At 42.7% G+C, this 17,476-nt stretch overlaps 1 protein-coding gene across 4 annotated transcripts in view; it reads right to left on the bottom strand.

Annotated features, from left to right (window-relative positions):
• TLN2 (talin 2) overlaps window positions 1–17,476 on the bottom strand; it is a 453,126-nt gene that overhangs the window by 100,415 nt on the left and 335,235 nt on the right. For all 4 annotated transcript variants that reach the window (XM_024232426.3, XM_024232425.3, XM_063716677.1 and 1 more), the window contains 5 exons: window positions 16,974–17,076; window positions 7,019–7,227; window positions 5,774–5,893; window positions 4,562–4,759; window positions 3,351–3,490 (listed from right to left, as the gene is read on the bottom strand). In XM_024232426.3, the coding sequence (XP_024088194.1) occupies window positions 3,351–3,490; window positions 4,562–4,759; window positions 5,774–5,893; window positions 7,019–7,227; window positions 16,974–17,076 (770 nt within the window). The remainder of the gene's footprint in view (window positions 1–3,350; window positions 3,491–4,561; window positions 4,760–5,773; window positions 5,894–7,018; window positions 7,228–16,973; window positions 17,077–17,476) is intronic.

The raw sequence follows: 17,476 nt of genomic DNA, 5'->3' as shown, positions 1-17,476 counted from the left end.
ACGCACTCTTCTCGTTTGTGCTGCTTGCTAGACCATCCATCTTCACAGTCTTTGGGGACACGAGGAGCCCCGTCCAGCAAGAACCTCAGACCAAAGGGGAGCCAGGGGGGCAGGTGCTACCTGTGAGTTCCTAGGAAGCACCCTCTGTGGACTGGAAAGCAGCTGAAACCTGGCCCGGGGGTCTGATGCTGACCGCTGTGGGCTTAAAGCCCTCTCAGTTCTGGAGTCCTTCTGGCCAGGATGACTGTGGTGGTGAGCAGTGATTCAGGGAAGGTGTTCAGAGGTAGGATACCCCCTTCCTTTTGGCAACTACAAGCTAGCTTTCTATTTCCTTGACTAAGTTTAAAGAGCACCTGACCAGCCCCCGGTTGGGGAAAAAGGCTGATGAATGGGTGACAAAGTGTCTCCAGCTCCACCCAACTTGTCAGAAAAGAGCCAGAACCCAAACGCTTACACGGGAAGAAAATGAACAAGCCAGGCACTAAATAGCAAATGACTTCCTCTCTCCTAGGCATCCAAAACCAAGGGGCTAGGCATCCAAAACCAAGGAGCCCAAAACGTACCCAGGCTCGGAGGCAGAATTAAGAACAGAGGAAAAAGACATCCTCTACTTTTTTCTCCAGAGGCAAACCTTTTCTTCCCAGGGCAAGAAGGACCACAGAGACCACAAATAATAAGGGGTTCGAGACTGTTAACACAGGAATGGGACAGGGCTGAGTTGGTCGAGGCCTGGGTCCCCGCAGTGGCATTTCTGGGGACTCTGAGGATACACACAGGAAGGACAGGCAGGACCTGACAGTCTCAAGAACAAGGAGGACAGAGGACTGAAGACTGAGACTATGATGATCAGATCCCTTCTGCCCAGCTTCCTGTGCACTTTTATGCAGGACTGTTCTAGGCCCAGATGAAATGAGGGGAGCATGTGGTGAGTCCTGCCTAACTCCACCAGGGCCACATAATGAAGGTTATAAATACACAAGATATAAAGACACACATAATAAGACAGGCCCTGTCTTATTCACAGTGTGCACTCAGCACTAGGCCTCACCCACATCAGGCCTGTGATGAAAATCTATGTAATGAAGACATGAATGAATAAGACAATGAATGAATGAACCCCAGCCTGGCAGAGCTTTGTGTCCCAAGAGGAGCCTGCCTGACCCTCTTGACCTGGCTGGAGTCTCTGCTGAGAAACAGCCCCAGGGAGCAGAAGCTTGCCAAAATGTGCCAAGAAACCAAGGAGAATGTGCCAGCGTTTTCTTGCAACAGTTCCATCCCGAGACAATCATTTTCACGTGATGATTTTTAAGTGCTTACTTGGCTATGAAATCACCAGGCTGGGAATTCTCTGTCAACTGCTAAAAGCCGGCACAGAAAGGCAAAGAAAGCTTTTTTTTTTCCCTTTTCCCCATGTCCTTTCTTCGAAGCCACCACCAGGGGGCCTGCACCTATTAACAGAGCCATACACCAGCAATATTCTTTCCGGCTCTGTTTCCTTCTATATCTGGCTTTCAAAAGGGCAATTTATACATTCCCCCTCCTTCCCACAATTTGGGAGAGTGAAACCATTCCAAGTTGGAAACTGTAATTTTGAAATGATGCAAAAAATTGAAGATAATGAAAAACATCTGAGTTCAGATACCTGGAAATGTCAGTTGCCTTATCCAAAGGCTCTTTGTAGGAAAAAAAGCAACGATCAAGAGGGGGTTTTCTATCAGAAACAGCTGCTCAACAGAACAGACATCACCCCCAACCCTACCTCCCATCTCTCTCACCATCAAGGGAGGTCACTTATTTACTAGAATAGTCACGAACAAAGCATGAGATGGGAAGATAATTTTCCAGTCCCCTAGTGGCTCTAGCTATTGTTTGCAGTTAAAATGTACCTTCCAGGAATAAATGAAGAAACTCAAGGGTTTGCAAGCAAACTGCTCTGACAGTGTCTAACCCTTCACACACACACACACACACCCCCCACTACAAGCCAAGAAGGGAGGAAGGGCATGTTTGGACCATGAGCACCATGAGATCTTACGTGCTGAGAGCTAAGGAGAGCTTTAAGGATGATGTAGTTCACACCCCCACTTTGCAGATGGGAAAGTTTAGACAGGCTGAGCAACCTGACCAATGAGACTGAGTTAGTCAAGTATTAAAGCTTGGAATATAATTCAGGTCTCTTGATGCTGACAATTTAAAAAACAGCCATTGATCTCCCAGGGGAGATATAAAGACACACACACACACACACACACACACACACACACACACACACACACACACACACACACACACACACACACACACACACACACACACACACACACACACACACACACACACACACACACACACACACACACACACACACACACACACGCAAATTTTAAAAAACCAAGTTTAAAAAAAGAAAGCAGAATCAAAGCTATGCTTTTCAAAAATCACGGATCTGCACATTATGAAAAGGCTTCCAGTTACTCTCTATCCCCTAATAGTCCTGCTTTTAATCTCTCTCCACTGTCAGCTTTCTTATATATAATATGATGTTAAATAATGCAAAGAAAACATGCCTGCACCACCACAGAATCATGACCACCCTACTCTCTGGGTTCAGGAAAATGAAAGAGGGACTGCTGATATGAGAACCCCTGGGCTGTCACTGCAGTGCTCCACATACCACATTCAACCACTAGTTACTGAACTAACTTGTGGCCCTGGAGCAGAAACTATACCGTTTTGCCCACTTCCCTGAGTGAAACCAACAGGAAAGAAGGACACCAAAATCATCCAAAATTCACACTCATGTTTTAATATATTTCCAAAAACAATTTATTCCCACTGCCTCCCTACTCATCTTAAAGTGGAGCCTTCCCCATGTGACAGATACAACATGTTACATTCAATCTAACACTGATGCCAGGCACAGGGTTAAGTGCTCAATAAAAGTCTGTTGAATGACTTGATTGAGCACTGCTTTTCATCTTTACGCTTTTCAGTATTTTCTGAGTTTTCAAGAAGCATATATTATTTTATAATCTGAAAGATATAACACTACTTAAAAAAATCTGTTTAACTCATTGCATTTACAAGTCAAAATGCACCTTACGTCTAAGCAAGTCTCTATTGAAAAGGCTGTATGAGAAGACAGAAGATATTTTTAGTGGGGAAAGACCATGGAAATGAGCCAGTTTTATAAAATACCAGAGTGTCCATCACTCTCAGCTCCACCTCCCATGACCTAAGGACAGCACCAATTCTTTTGCTCAGCAAAAGTGGGAGGATGTCAGGCACATCTTCAGACTGCAGTGACACTGTCTAACCACACACGAAAGCACATTTTGTCCCACTCCTACCTTGCAGCAGCAGCCAGGAGATTTTTCGCATTGGGAGCTCCTGGATCTACAGAGAGAGACTTGGCAGCTAACAGCAGCTTGCTGGATGCCATCGAGATATTCTTGAGGTTCCCTATCACTTGGATCTGGTCTTCTTTTGTCTGGAAGGTCAAAACGAGCCAGAGCAATCAGGGCCTGTCCACTTCTTGAAGAAGGCATTCAGAGAGCTAGGAGCAGCATCCTGACATGCAGGCAGGTTATCCGTACAGATCCCATTAAACCCAGTTAGCCCGCAGATGCCTAACTTGTTGAGACACTGACCAGTGTCTACCCTTCTCCAAACAGATGCTCAGATCAAGATACATGCCATGGGGAAAGAAATCCATCCCCAAGTGGGTCAGCCAAGAGCTGTGCTTTCTCACAACTAGAGGCATTAAGCGGGGAGCAGGGTGGGAGGAGAGCGAGCGAGCTGTGAGCCAATGCACAGACCAGGCAGCGATTCCAGCATCTTGCTCAACAATGCTGGAGTTGTCAAGGAGCTGTACATCTCGGCCTGGCACAAACGACCAGCACTGTCTCGATATTCAGAGCTGACTGCATCCCTGAAGTTCCTGACTCGGGAAAGGACACATTTCTCACCCAGTTGCCATCTGAGAAACAATTCTTTGTAGATACTAGAAGAAGATACACCCTGGTTATCTCTTTTAGGGAGGTCAAAGGAGCGCAGAAAAAAAAAAAACAGCTCTGCAAGCTGACACTAGATCAGTCAAGCTCCCTTGTTCTAAACAAGGGGTTTATCTGTTCATCTGAAGGAGGTAATTTTTAATCACTTGACACTTAGTATTAGACACAGACAATCTGAATGGTCCATTAAACCTCAAATACATATATATTTTTATTGTATTATCCCACATTTGAAGAGCTGTTCTAATCTTTGTTAAACATTCTCCCTCCTCCTACCCTCCCTCCAAATAGTAAGACTATGAATTCTGCTGGAGGATCGTGGGAGAAGTTATCCTTCATTACTAACAGCACCTCATGCATAAGCTGATAGCATCTTTGGAAATGCCATTCCCATGAGGGCATGAGCTTCCTAAGCAGCAAAAAGAATGCAACCATGGCCTGCCTGTTTCCAGGTTCCTTTTCCTATTTGTTCAGTCAGTCTCAAGGATGGATTGTCCATCCGAGAGGAGAGCCTAGGGTCAACTCCAGACAACCACCTCCACACCCACCTGAGCTTGGCCAGCCATCTCAATGCCAGCATCGAGGAATTCATCAAAATCATCACTGAACTTTCCAGAGGCTGCAGCCAACTCTCCACTCTGGCCCCGGGTGGCATGGACCACTTCCCCAGCAGACTGGTTCAGATCAGCTGCTGCCTGGTTCAGTTCACTCTGGGCTTCCTGGAAAGGCTTCGTGCTTGGAGGTAGCTGTGGGGAACAGAAGGCACACCCCATGAGACATTTTGCGTTGCAGGGGAGGGATAAAAGGAAGGTATTGTGGAGGGGAGACAGACTCTTCAGAGATGCATTTGAGTCATCACGATTAAAAGGCTCTGACTCATCTGAGCCCATTTTATTAATAGGTTTGACCCTCAACATATACATCCGTTCATTCATTTAAATTTATCAAACACCTACTCAGTGCTAGACACTGTGGATCTAAAAATGTAAGCTATCTACAGGGGCTCAAGGTTTCCTAAGTGGCAGAGACAGGATCCACACCAAGGCAATCTGACTCCAGGGTCCATTCTCTAAAACTCTACCCTATTTTGTCTCTCTTAAGATGAAAGCTTAGTTTTAGCTTTGTAAACTAAAAGGCAGATGCTGTTAAACTTCAAATCATGTTCTTCCAAACGAATAGCCACCAATTATATTAGTGGCCTTTGCTAATAACTTTTAAATGTCATCTAGCAGAATGATAACCATTTGTGAAAAGTTCTAGGGAGTTAAACTAGACTCTATTCACCACCCACATACATTGCCTCTACACCTGTGCAGAGAAGAAACAAAGATGCATGAGCACAAACCCTCCTTCAGCAGACTCACAAAGCAGGGAAGGGAACAGGCCCCAAGGTGAAATTCCTCAGACTACTCGCTCTCTCACTGAGTCTTGGACACATGTACCCTTCCAACACCTGATTGTCACTATCTGAGATGTTCTGATGAGAAGCCAGGTGATCACATACCCCTTCGCCTGTCTCATTGGGACGATCCGAGAGGAAATGGCAACATGGGCTCAAAGAAACAGTAAACTTTAAAAGCTCCACCTGGGAACTTTGTTGATCAGACAGCAAAACATGGAAAACAAAGACTGGCAGGAAAAACAGGACTCCTAAAGGAAGGGTTAGCTGCTCAGAGATCTCATGGAGAGAAGAAGACTTCACTCACACCTAACGCGAGCCTAGTCCCCCAGTGTCCTTTCTCGATCTAAGAACCTCTCACCGAATCCACAAGCAACTTCTTGCTGGACTCCCCGATGCTCTTCAAGGCCACGTCCACATCCTTCTGCCCAGGGAGGCAATTTACGCAGTTATTCAAGGAGTGTGAGACGGCTTTAGCCACCTGAATTCGTGGAGGGAGAGAAGCACCTTTAAGTACAAACATTTCTGCACACTTGTTGGGAATGGGCAGTGAAACATGCAGAGCTGAAACAGATACGGAAATGACCCACCAGCATCCACCTGCCACTGTTACCTGTCTCACATCACCTCATCCAGGCCCCTTGTCCCAGAGAAGATGTTTTCTACCCTCTTATTGGGATTAACATTCTGTCTCAGCAAAGGGTCCGACACAGTGACACAGCACATCCCACCTGCTCCCCAAAGCCAGGCTAAGCCACAGTTTTGTGATTCAAATATAGAACTCTCCAGCATGAGGTCAGGTTCTAAAGCAAAGATTTCTTATACCAAGAGAAATGAAAATATCTCCCTTCTTGGGAGCCCTGCTGAGGTCGCTAAGGTGGAAGAAGACTGAGTTTTTTGGATCACAACTAGAAGGCCTGTGGTTAATTTCTGCTCAGTGACTCATGGGGCCATCCTCCCAAACCTCACTCTGCCCAAGGGCAAGTGGGGTGCTCTGAGCACAACCTGGAGTTGCCCCCACGCTGCCTAGAAATGTTTGGTGGCTCCCTGTTTGCATTCTTTGGTATCCTCAATTAAAAGGAAGGTCTTTGGAGGTGGGGAGTGTCATTACCTCTAATCTAAGCCATCTCCTTCCCAGCCCCATGTCTAGGACTCTGCCTGGATGCTCCTTAGCCAACTGCTTCCATCAGGCAGTCGAAGAATCATTCAAAGAAGTAATAGAGCACCAGGGTTGAAAACTTCTGAGTGGCCAGCCCTAGCGGATCTACCTCATTCCCTGGCGAACAGCAATATAGCTCAGCACACATAGGCCCAAAATAACCATGTTATGTCCTGGCTCCGAAACTTCCAAGGACAGAATTCAAAGGCCCCCATGCCCTCTGCTGACTGTGAATTAAGCAGATCACACATTAATGTGGAGAATACTAGGCAAGACTTACAAAAGTGAGTATCATGTATGGCCAGCACTGTTATGACCTTTGGAAGTTTCTGAAAACATCTGCTGTGTCAGTGTTCATACCAGGGAAAAGTGCCCAAGAGACAGCCCACCCACATGTCCATGTTAATGACGACCATGACAACCACAATTTCTCATTCCTAGCCTCACCTGAGCCAGTCTTTGTTGACTCTCTGCATCTCCAGGTGCAATCAGGGCCTGCTTGGCCTCTTGAATGAGCATGGTGGAGCCCTCCATCACATCTCGAGCAGAATCTAACATGGCATGGGTGGCCGCGGGGTCGGTTGTCGATGCAGCCACTCCACGGGCGGCCTGGGCCAGTGTTTTCAGAGCTTGGGCCGTCTCTCTAGCAGCCACCCCTGGGGATAAAAGTCCATCAGATTTCCAGTCAGACTCCATCTAAATGGCACATTTTACTTAGGAATAAGCTTGTGGACCAGGGCCTGGCACAGAAGGGGAGCTGCAGATTAGTCTTCATAAAATTTGAATTGCTGTGTTTCTCAGAGAAGTAGCTGGCTTCAGAAACATATCCCCCTGGCTCTGGGCCAAACCAAGAGACACATTAATAACAAATGCAATACTAAAGACTTCTTCCCCTGACTTCCCTTGCTCCCACTGCCCCACTGTCCCTAAACCTAGAACACCAAGTGCATGGCAGTGAGTACACAGATGGAATTACCTGGGTTATGTTCATGCACTTGTTTGCGGGAGGCCGTTTAAAAGCACCTTTCTTCTCAATTGTCTTTCTAGGGAATAACTTACAGTACACTACAGTGAACAAGTCTACATGTGCAGCTCCGTGAATCGGTACATATGGATACAGCCACATATCCACCATCAGTTGTGCCAGTCAATACTCCCTTCACACCAGAAGTAATCACCATTCTAACGTCTATTACCTTAGACTACTTTTACCTGTTCTTTTTTTTTTTTTGAGACGGAGTCTCGCTCTGTCACCCAGGCTGGAGTGCAGTGCCTCGATCTTGGCTCACTGCAAGCTCCGCCTCCCAGGTTCACGCCATTCTCCTACCTCAGTCTCCCAAGTAGCTGGGACTACAGGTGCCCGCCACCATGCCCGGCTAATTTTTTTGTATTTTCCTTTTTTAGTAGAGATGGGGTTTCACTGTGTTAGCCAGGATGGTCTCGATCTCCTGACCTCATGATCCGCCCGCCTCAGCCTCCCAAAGTGCTGGGATTACAGGCGTCAGCCACTGCGCCCGGCCCTTTTACCTGTTCTTAAACTTCATGTTAAACTTCATGTTAACAGAACCACATATATGTATTCTTTTGTGTCTGCTTTCTTTCTCTGACCATAATGCTGTGAGATTCAGCTAAGTTGTGATGTGTGGCAGTTCATTATTTTTTCTTGCTATATAGTATTCCACTATACAAATATGCCAATATTTGTTTATCCATTCTCTTGTTGATGGACATTTGGGTTGTTTCCTGTTTGGGGCTGTTATGAATGAATCTAACAAGGAAGTTCTTACATGTATATTCAAGTGGCCATATGGGATCACTTCTCTTAGATATAAACCTAGGAGTTGAACTGCTAGGTCACAGAGTAAGTATATATTTAGCTTTAGAAGATACTAAAAAAACAGTGTTCCAAAATGACTTTACCATTACACATTCCACTGGCAATCTGTAAGAACTGCAGTTGCTCTACATCCTAGCCAACACCAGGTAGCATCGGATTTTAATTTAATCATTCTGATGCATGTGTAGCTGCATCTCAATGAGGTTTTAACTTTTATGTCCTTAATGAGTAATGATGTTGAGCACCTTTGCATGCATCTAATGGCCATTTAGATATCCTCTTTTGTGAAGTGCCTGCTTCTCTTTATGCATCTAAACAGATGATGGGATTTGGTGATAAACGATGAATATAAACTCATCCTTTAAAGCTGTAGCACCACCTCATGCAGAATAAACGTGAGTCTTACTACCTGGTACACAGTCCTTGGGACACCCAAGAAGAGGATGAAGACTGGAGATGCCAGGGCACATATAACTCCTGAGAATCGCTGAACAGCTTACCCTAGAGCTCATCTCATGAAATTTCACAGATAAGCCTGGTGCTGAGACATATCTCGCTCACAAACACTTCCAGAGGTGGCAAGACAGCTAGATCTGAGCTTTCCTCACTTTGAGGTCAAATATTCTTTATAGTGCTCTTTGCAGTAGAGAACCATGAGCCTTTTTTGTTAGAACATATAAGATCTACATGAAAAATACGCAAATCAATGTCTCTCTCGCACTGAACTTTTGAAATGACTATTTTCTACAGGACTGAGCTGGAAGGTCTCTCGGCACCAGTGAGTGTGGTTTTTACTAGCCACTGCTTCAGCTGAGTCAGCACCTACACAGCAGGTGGTCTTTTCCTCACTGAGGGCGAGGCTCTGCGATATAATAGAGTGTGAAAGGCCTCAGATCCATAAAACCAGATGGGTTTGCAGTGCTGCAGACTTGCTAATATGTAAATATTTAGTAAATCACACATCTGGGATATAAAACTACGATCTAATCAAGGTAAATTACAAAGCTGCCAATCTATCATTTATCCCATGGCACTTCTGAGTACAGCTGGCAGAATAAAAGAATTTTAAACTAAGTGCTTTTTATGGCAGAGGAGAAGCCCTGAAGAGAAAGCACAAAGGTAAACAAAGCTAAGGTGAAGGAGAGAAACAATCTGAGGAGAACGGTCATTCCATTTTACGCTTAAGCTTTTGGCACAGGGTTGAAGGATGCTGTTGCTCAGAAAAGCGCCAGATGTAGTTAAGACCTCATCTGGCTCTGGCTCTGCTGCTGATTAGTTGTGTGGTCTAGACTGCTGCCTTTTCACTCTGGGCCTCCGTTTCTCATGGGTTTTAGGAGAGGCTGAGTTCCTAGCTCTGACCATTGCAGATTCTAGGCTGTGATTTCTAGACCTCTCCTCTTATCCTCCCATTTGTCATATGGACTCTTGAATCCACTTCTATTTGAGTCATATATAAGTTTGGAGGAGTAAATCATTTATCATATGCAATTAGAAAAGACACGTTTATGCAAAACCCATTTAATGAAAAACCTTTCATAGACTCATACAATTTAAAAAAACGCAGAAATCAGAAGAGCTAAATTCCAAAAACTTAACCTGGTCCATCCCATGTGTTTTCTGCTAAGGACTCACTGTGAAATCTCAAAGCACATCAAGGATCTTCTTGAGAGAGATCAGGTTTCTGGAAAGAGGAAGCCATACCATCAAAAGGATGAAACAAGGCCACCAGAGGTCAGAAAGCCCTGTGAACACCCATGGCTGTGCATGGCTGAACGCACAGCAACATTCTCAATGGTCATCACTACAGGGTCACATCTCCAAGCAAACAACACCCTCTGAATGGAACTGTTCCTGTAGTCAAAGTGTGCACCACAATACCAGAACCACCAATGTGAAGTACTAAAGCAGATTTCTGTTTCAATAACCACGGTCCTTTGAAAACACAGATTACTTTCACAGTATTCTTGCCATCTGGATCTTAAATGATACTCAGTAACAGAGTCTTATGCAGGCATATCAAGTGATATCAAATATAGTAGCATTCTACATAATGGTTGCTATTCTTTACCAGAATTCATGTGGATTGTGTATCCAGACAGTATTGGGCCACATAGCAACCTCAGAAGATAAAGACCAGGTATGACACAAATCTTTTATCTGTTCCAAAGTATTTACAAAGGGTTCTGTATAATTGTAATCAGCTATACAGAAATATATTTTGAACACTGCATTGGCCAAACAGAAACACACTTGCATTAGAATATAGCCCAGTGGCAGCTCACGTGCAACTTCTGAAAATCCCACACACCTCATGGGTCTCAAGGAAACTGAGACCCATGGAGAAGTTTTCCACACATGCTCTCTCTTTCCTTGCTTCCCATCCATTCTCCAACTTTCCTGAAACTGCCTTCAACAAGGAGAATAGTGACCTCCTTATTCCTAAAGCTAATGGATGCTTAAGTCTCCCATTTGACATGACTTTCTGGGCAGCAACTCTGTCTATGGCTCTAGAGACATCCCTCTCTCCTGGTTTCCCTGCCCTCTCCACAGCTCCACGTTCTTCTTTCTTTCAAAGATTTCCATTGCCAGTTTCCTCCTTAACCAGCCAGGTTCTTCAGGATTACAACTGATAAGCTGTCTCTCACTCTACTACTCCCTGTTGGCAAAATTATCTACTTCCAATCATTATCATTTTACCAATAATTTTCAAATCTGTACCATCCAGCCCAGCCTTCTCTACTGAGTTCCAGAGCCAAAGATTTAGCTGCCTAATGATGCTCTCACTGCATATTTTCCAAGCACTTCAAATGGAATATATTTAGTGCCAAACCCAGCATTCCTGAACTTCACCTCCGCTGCTCCTACCAAAGGTCCTGTGTTCCCATCAGTGATTCATACAACTCTTCACTCAGCTATAAGGCCAAACACTTGGAACCGTTCATGTTACCATCTCCACCAACTTCTAACCAGTCACCAAGAACGATTGGGTTTTTGCTTCTTCAATCCATCACTTCGTCTCCACTGTAGGACACTACCATCTCTTACCTGGATTAATGCAACAGCCTGCTTGCCTACCACTTTGTTTCCATCCAATCTATTCTACACACAGGAGGAAGGGCGACCTATACAAAAAGCAATCTGAACTGTGTCCACAGCTGAAAAACATGTTCACATATTCTTCATTAAAGTATAACTCATTTATTTTAGCTTACGAGGCCCTTTAGGATCTGACCCTGGCCTAACTTTTCAGCCTTATCCTCTTATTTCTCACTTCCTCTTTGCCTATTACTTTCAACATCTTCAGTTCCTTCCATCAGCCTTCTCTCATCTTTAAGGCATCATACATGCAGTGCTCACTTATGCAACTGCCTTCCAGTGCCTGCCAAAATTAAATGGGGTTACTTCTAGGCTGTTTTTCAGACACCAACTAGACAGCATGTCTTCCTGGGTGTTATTGGTATGAGATGATGCAACCTGTAAAGTAGTCTTTTCTCTACTAAATATGCATTTCATCATCTACACAACAGCTGGCAAGATTTCAGGAAAGTATAGAAATTTTTGAAATTTAAATCTCCCATATTACCCTATGATTTTCGAAGAATTTTATCATACTTTTCCTCTTCCTAGAATGCTAAAGGAGTCCTAAACAATCCACAAAACCCTCGCTAGGTGTCAATTCTGCTCTGAAAATTTCCCTTACCTTCCCATTGGGACCAAATTTTGCGTTCTTATTATTGCAGTATATATACTGTATATACTATACTATAACTTTGTGTTCCTACTGTGCTCTTTAAAATTTTTATTTTCAAAGTAATAAACGTATACAGTTTTTACAAATCAAAGAGGATTTTGCTTGTAGTGATGGCAGAATAACTTACTGAAAATCAGCTTTCCCACATAGAAACTCTGGAAAACATATGTAAAACATTTATTTGAAGACACTGGAGAAATACCAAGGCACCAAGGTAAAGAGGGCAAAGATCTTGAAATGAAGGAGTGAGTCCAATGTTCAGGATTGCTTTTTCTCTAAAGGCATTTCCTAATTTGTAACCTGTTGCCAAGAAGCTGAGAAGCTGAGTAAAGTTTCTTGATATCTCATGGGGCTAGGAAGAGAAAAAGCATAGTTCTGAGCCCAAAAAACAGAATAGCCCTGGTAAACAGCAACCGTTTCAGACGGGACACACAAGGGCTACACCCTCAAAGGTAAACTGGAAACAGACCACATAATTTCAAATCAGCTCAGTTCCTGCATTTTTATTGTGATCTGTCCTTATCTTAACCACCTGCCAGAAGCAAAGAGTAATCCTATGTAGGGAAAAAAACATAATTCAGGGCCTCAAACTATCCCTATAATTTAAAATAGCAATGTTCAGTCTTGAAGAAAAAAAAAAAAGAAAACACCAGGAGACAAAACCAATGGCTGAAAAACCAAGAAGCGGGGAAAAAAAAAAATCCCTGACGATAAAGAGAGGCTATAGGCTATCCAGATATTAGGATACTGGACTTCAACTTTAAATAACTGTGATAAATATGTTGAAGAAATTAGATGACAACATACAGAATTCCAGCAGAGACACAAACTACAAGTAAATAATCAAATGGATATTCTAAAACTGAAAAATATGATACTTACAATTAAAATCTCAATTGAAGGAGTTGAAAGCAGAATAGACACCGCTAAAGAGAGGAAAAGTGAACTGGAAGATAGATCAAAAGCGGATACTGAGAATAAAGCATGAAAAGAAAAACTATGAAGAAGAAAAGGGTACAGAAGACGTAGGAAACACAGTGAAATGATCTAGCATAAGAAAAAGGAAATGGGACAGAAGCAATATTTGAAGAAACAAAGGTTGATTTTTTGAAAACTGGCCTAGGACAACAAATCCCATTTTCAATGAGTACTTGCAACTCAAAGGAGGATAAACATGCAGGGAAACTCCTCCAGGCACACTGCTGGAAAGTCAAAGACTAAAAAAACTCAAAAAGCAAGGAAAGGGGAAAAATAAAACCACATTACCTATACAGCTAACTTCACAACAGAAATAAAGGAAGCCAGCAACAATGCAATAACATCTCCAAAGTGCTGGAAGAAAACAACTGCCAACCTAAAATTGTATAAGTGATATTATCCACCCAAAATAAAAGCTAATCAAAAGCATCTTTAGACAAACCAAAATGGAGAGAACTTGTCACCAGTAGATTAATACTAAGGAAAATAATGAAGGGAGTTTTTCAGGTAGAAGAGAAATGATCCCTAATGAAAGCCCCTGGAGACGCAGAAGGAATGAAAGGTGATGGAAAGGGCAACTATGGGAGGAAATCCAAATGAATAAGGACTATCTGTAACAATACTGAGAGTGTACTGCGGAGATGAAAATATACCTAGAATTAAAACATAAGGCTGGATGCGGTGGCTCACGCCTGTAATCCCAGCACTTTGGGAGGCCAAGGAGGGCGGATCACGAGGTCAAAAGATCAAGACCATCCTGGCCAACACGGTGAAACCCCGTCTCTACTAAAAATACAAAAATTAGCTGGGTGAGGTGGCATGCGCCTGTAGCCCCAGCCACTCAGGAGGCTGAGGCAGGAGGCTGAGGCAGAAGAATAGCTTGAACCCAGGAGGCAGAGGTTGCAGTGAGCCGAGATCGTGCCACTGCACTCCAGCCTGACAACAGTGCGAGACTCCATCTCAAAAAAAAAAAAAAAAAAAAGACAACAATAAAATAATTGAAAGAAAGGTAAATGAAGTTAACATGTCTCAAGATTCTTGCACTATGCAGGAAGAGGTAAACAGAGTAACTTAGATTTAAAGAAATCATAAAAGAATAGTAAATGAATGCACAACTAACAAGCTAATCAAGAGGAAGGAAATAGAATTTAGAAAATGCATATGAATCTGAAAGGAGGCAAGCAAAGGGGAAAAAAAGGAACTTACCATAGGCAGGCACAGAGAAAACAAATAGTAAGATGATAGACTCGAACCCCAACATATCAGTAATTACACTATCTATAAATAGACAAAATACTCTAATTGAAAGAAAAAGATTGCTACACCACCAAATACTCTCTACCCTCCCCAAAGAACAACGACAAGCTCAGAGGATACCCAACCCATTAAATATAAGCATGAAGAAAAATTGAAAGTAAAAGAATGAAAAAAGGTATGTCATGCACACATTTCAGAGACTTCTATGCAGAAAACCATAAAACTGTACTGAGAGAAAAGACCTAAATAAATGGATAGTCACATATTAGAAGACTCAATGATATAAAGATGTCAATTCTCCCCAAATTGATTCAATGTTATTCCAATAGTGGTTTAAAAATACTGGCTTAAGAAAACAGTATTTTTTATTATTATTTTGTAGAAATTGACAAGCTGATTTAGAATTTATGTGTAAATGGAAAAGGCCAAGAATAGTCAACACTAACTTGAGGAAAACCAACAAAGTTGGAGGATGTGCATTACCAAACATTAAGACTTAGTATAAAACTGCAGTATAGTAACTAGGGAAGCATAGTACTAATATAAGGACATGCAATTAAATCGATGGAAAAGAACAAATACCACAAACTGATCCAAACACATATGTTCACTTATGTCACAACAGAGCGACACTAAAGATCACTGGGAAAAAGTAGCCTTTTCAATCAGTGGTGCTGGGTCAAATGATATCTATGTGGAAAAACAATTAAATGAACCCTACTGCACATAAATAAAACTCATTCCAGATAGATCAAAGTTCTAAACATGAAAATCAAACAGTGAAGCTCTAGGATACCACAGAGGAGAACATCTACATTATCTTAGGCAAAAGTTTCAAAATAGGACACAAAAAGTACTAACCATAAAGAAAAAAAGTATAAATTGGAATGTATTAAAAAAAAACCTTTTGTTCATCAAAAGGCACTTTAAGAGACTAAAAATGCAAATCACAATATACAAGAAATAAATATAAGTAACAAAGAACTCCTATAAATGAGGAAAAGACAATAACCCAATTTTCAAATAATGGGCAAAAGACACAAACATACTTCACAAAATGGCCAATAAACCTATGAAAAGATCCTCGATGGCATTATTCATCAGGGAAATGCAAATTAAAATCATAATGTGATACTATTACACACAAACCAAAAGGGCGAAAATTAAAAGACTGACGATACAAAGTGGTGACAAGGATACAGAACAACTGGAGCTTCTATACACTGCTGAAAGAAATGTACTGAACACATGGGGAGCCTCTGACCTAGGAAATCCACTCCTAGGTACACAGCTAGAAAATGCTTACTATGTTCACTGAACAACGTGGACTGGACTTGTTCCTGGCAGTGTCCTTTGGAAACAACCCAAATGCCCAACAACAGCATAAAGAATAGCTATACTCTTGTAATATAATACCATAGAGATAATGGAAATGCAAGAACCACTGTATGTACCACAGATGAGTCTCACAAACGTAGTGCTGAGAAAAAGCAGCTAGGCACGAGGGGCACATATTGTATTATTCCATTTACTTACAGCTCAAAAACAGGCAAAATTAATCTATGCTGTTAAAAGCCATGAGTGTTTACCTCTGGGGAAGGAGAGTGGGGATACAATGATTGGGATGGGGCACAAGGGAGCATCAGGGAGGCTGAAGATGTTTTTCATTCCTCGATCCTGGTAGTGGCTTCTTGGGTGTTTTCAATTTGTGAGACCTTATGAAGGTATCCATTTAGGATGTATGCTGTCTTCTGTGTATATATTATACTTTGACAATAATGCATATTTCAAAAAGAAGTCAAGCGTGTTACTGTATAACAAAAGCAATGATCCATAACCCACTCCTTCCCTCTTCACCCCCACTCCTAGAGCCACTCAATTCCTTAAGCTTTCCTTCCATATATATTTTTAAGAAATGTGCTCATACTGAAACCTCTTGGTTTTAAAATTTGAGATATGTATAGACTTCCTACCACAATAACATTTCCTCATTGTATAACTTTTCTGCTTTTCTTAGAGTTGGTGATTGCACAATATGTTCCTTATAGAGACTCCTGTTTAAGGAGTCTCCTACCTTCAGGGGCACCTGGCATCATCAATACTCAATACCGCCTCACCCCCCAGGGTTCTGCAGCACAAATCAGCTTGCTTCCTTGCTGGTTCCCCTACCCCTCAGGTTTCTGTTCACTCTCCTCTACCTGTTACCATGCATCTGTCTCCTTCCATTTTCACACATTCCATTGACATCTTATTTGTTGTCATCTCTTATTCTCTTTAATCTTTTTTATGCCTTTACTTTAGCGGGATTCCAGGATTCACAGATAGACCTGGAAGTCTATAATTACTATTTCTTTATAGTCTAATGGGGGCAATCCATAAATGGTTTAGGGGAATCATATTTTATTAGTCTTTGCTTAGTATCAAGCCTGGTAACAAGCACATGGTGCTTGAAAAATATATGGTGAACTGCTAGGAGAAAAATGTCACGTGTATTGTCAAAGGAATTAACTCCTCCTCCTCCCCCACTACGCCCAGTGGCCTGAAGCTGGCCACAGCGGCATGAAGGGCGTGGGTCTCACCTGTGTAGTGTTCGTTGCCTTGAGCAGCACAGGTCAGCAGCTGTGCCATGGAGGAGCCCACTGCCTTGGATGTGCTTCCCAGGTCCTGAGCACATTTTTCCAGCTACAAGAATATTCAAGGAGGAAAAGAACGTAGAAGAAAAGGAACATCTGCTGAGGTCTTAGCATAATTTAGAAAAGTCGTGCAGATCAAACTTTGAGCCCTAGCTCTTTCCCACCAATGGCACTAAGCTGCAGCAGGGTGATACAGGAGAAGGAGCCCAAGCTTTAGAACAAACAAATCTGGGTGCAAATCCCTGCCCCATGCCCCCTCCCCTCCCAATGACTAGCACGAGTAAATTACTGAACCTCTCCAAGCCTCAGTTTCCTGAGGAGATCATAATACCTAGGCTCAGAAGGTTTTCAGAGAATTAATGTAGGCTCTCAACAAATGGTAGCTATTAGTATTATGCCTTTAGAAGCTAATTTAGAAAGTCTGCAAAAAATCCTTAGCGAGAATTAAT

Source organism: Pongo abelii, chromosome 16, assembly GCF_028885655.2.
Source record: "Pongo abelii isolate AG06213 chromosome 16, NHGRI_mPonAbe1-v2.0_pri, whole genome shotgun sequence".
Taxonomy (NCBI): Eukaryota; Metazoa; Chordata; class Mammalia; order Primates; family Hominidae; genus Pongo; species Pongo abelii.
Note: the sequence above shows the minus strand (reverse complement) of the source record. Positions and strands in the feature narration are given on the sequence as shown.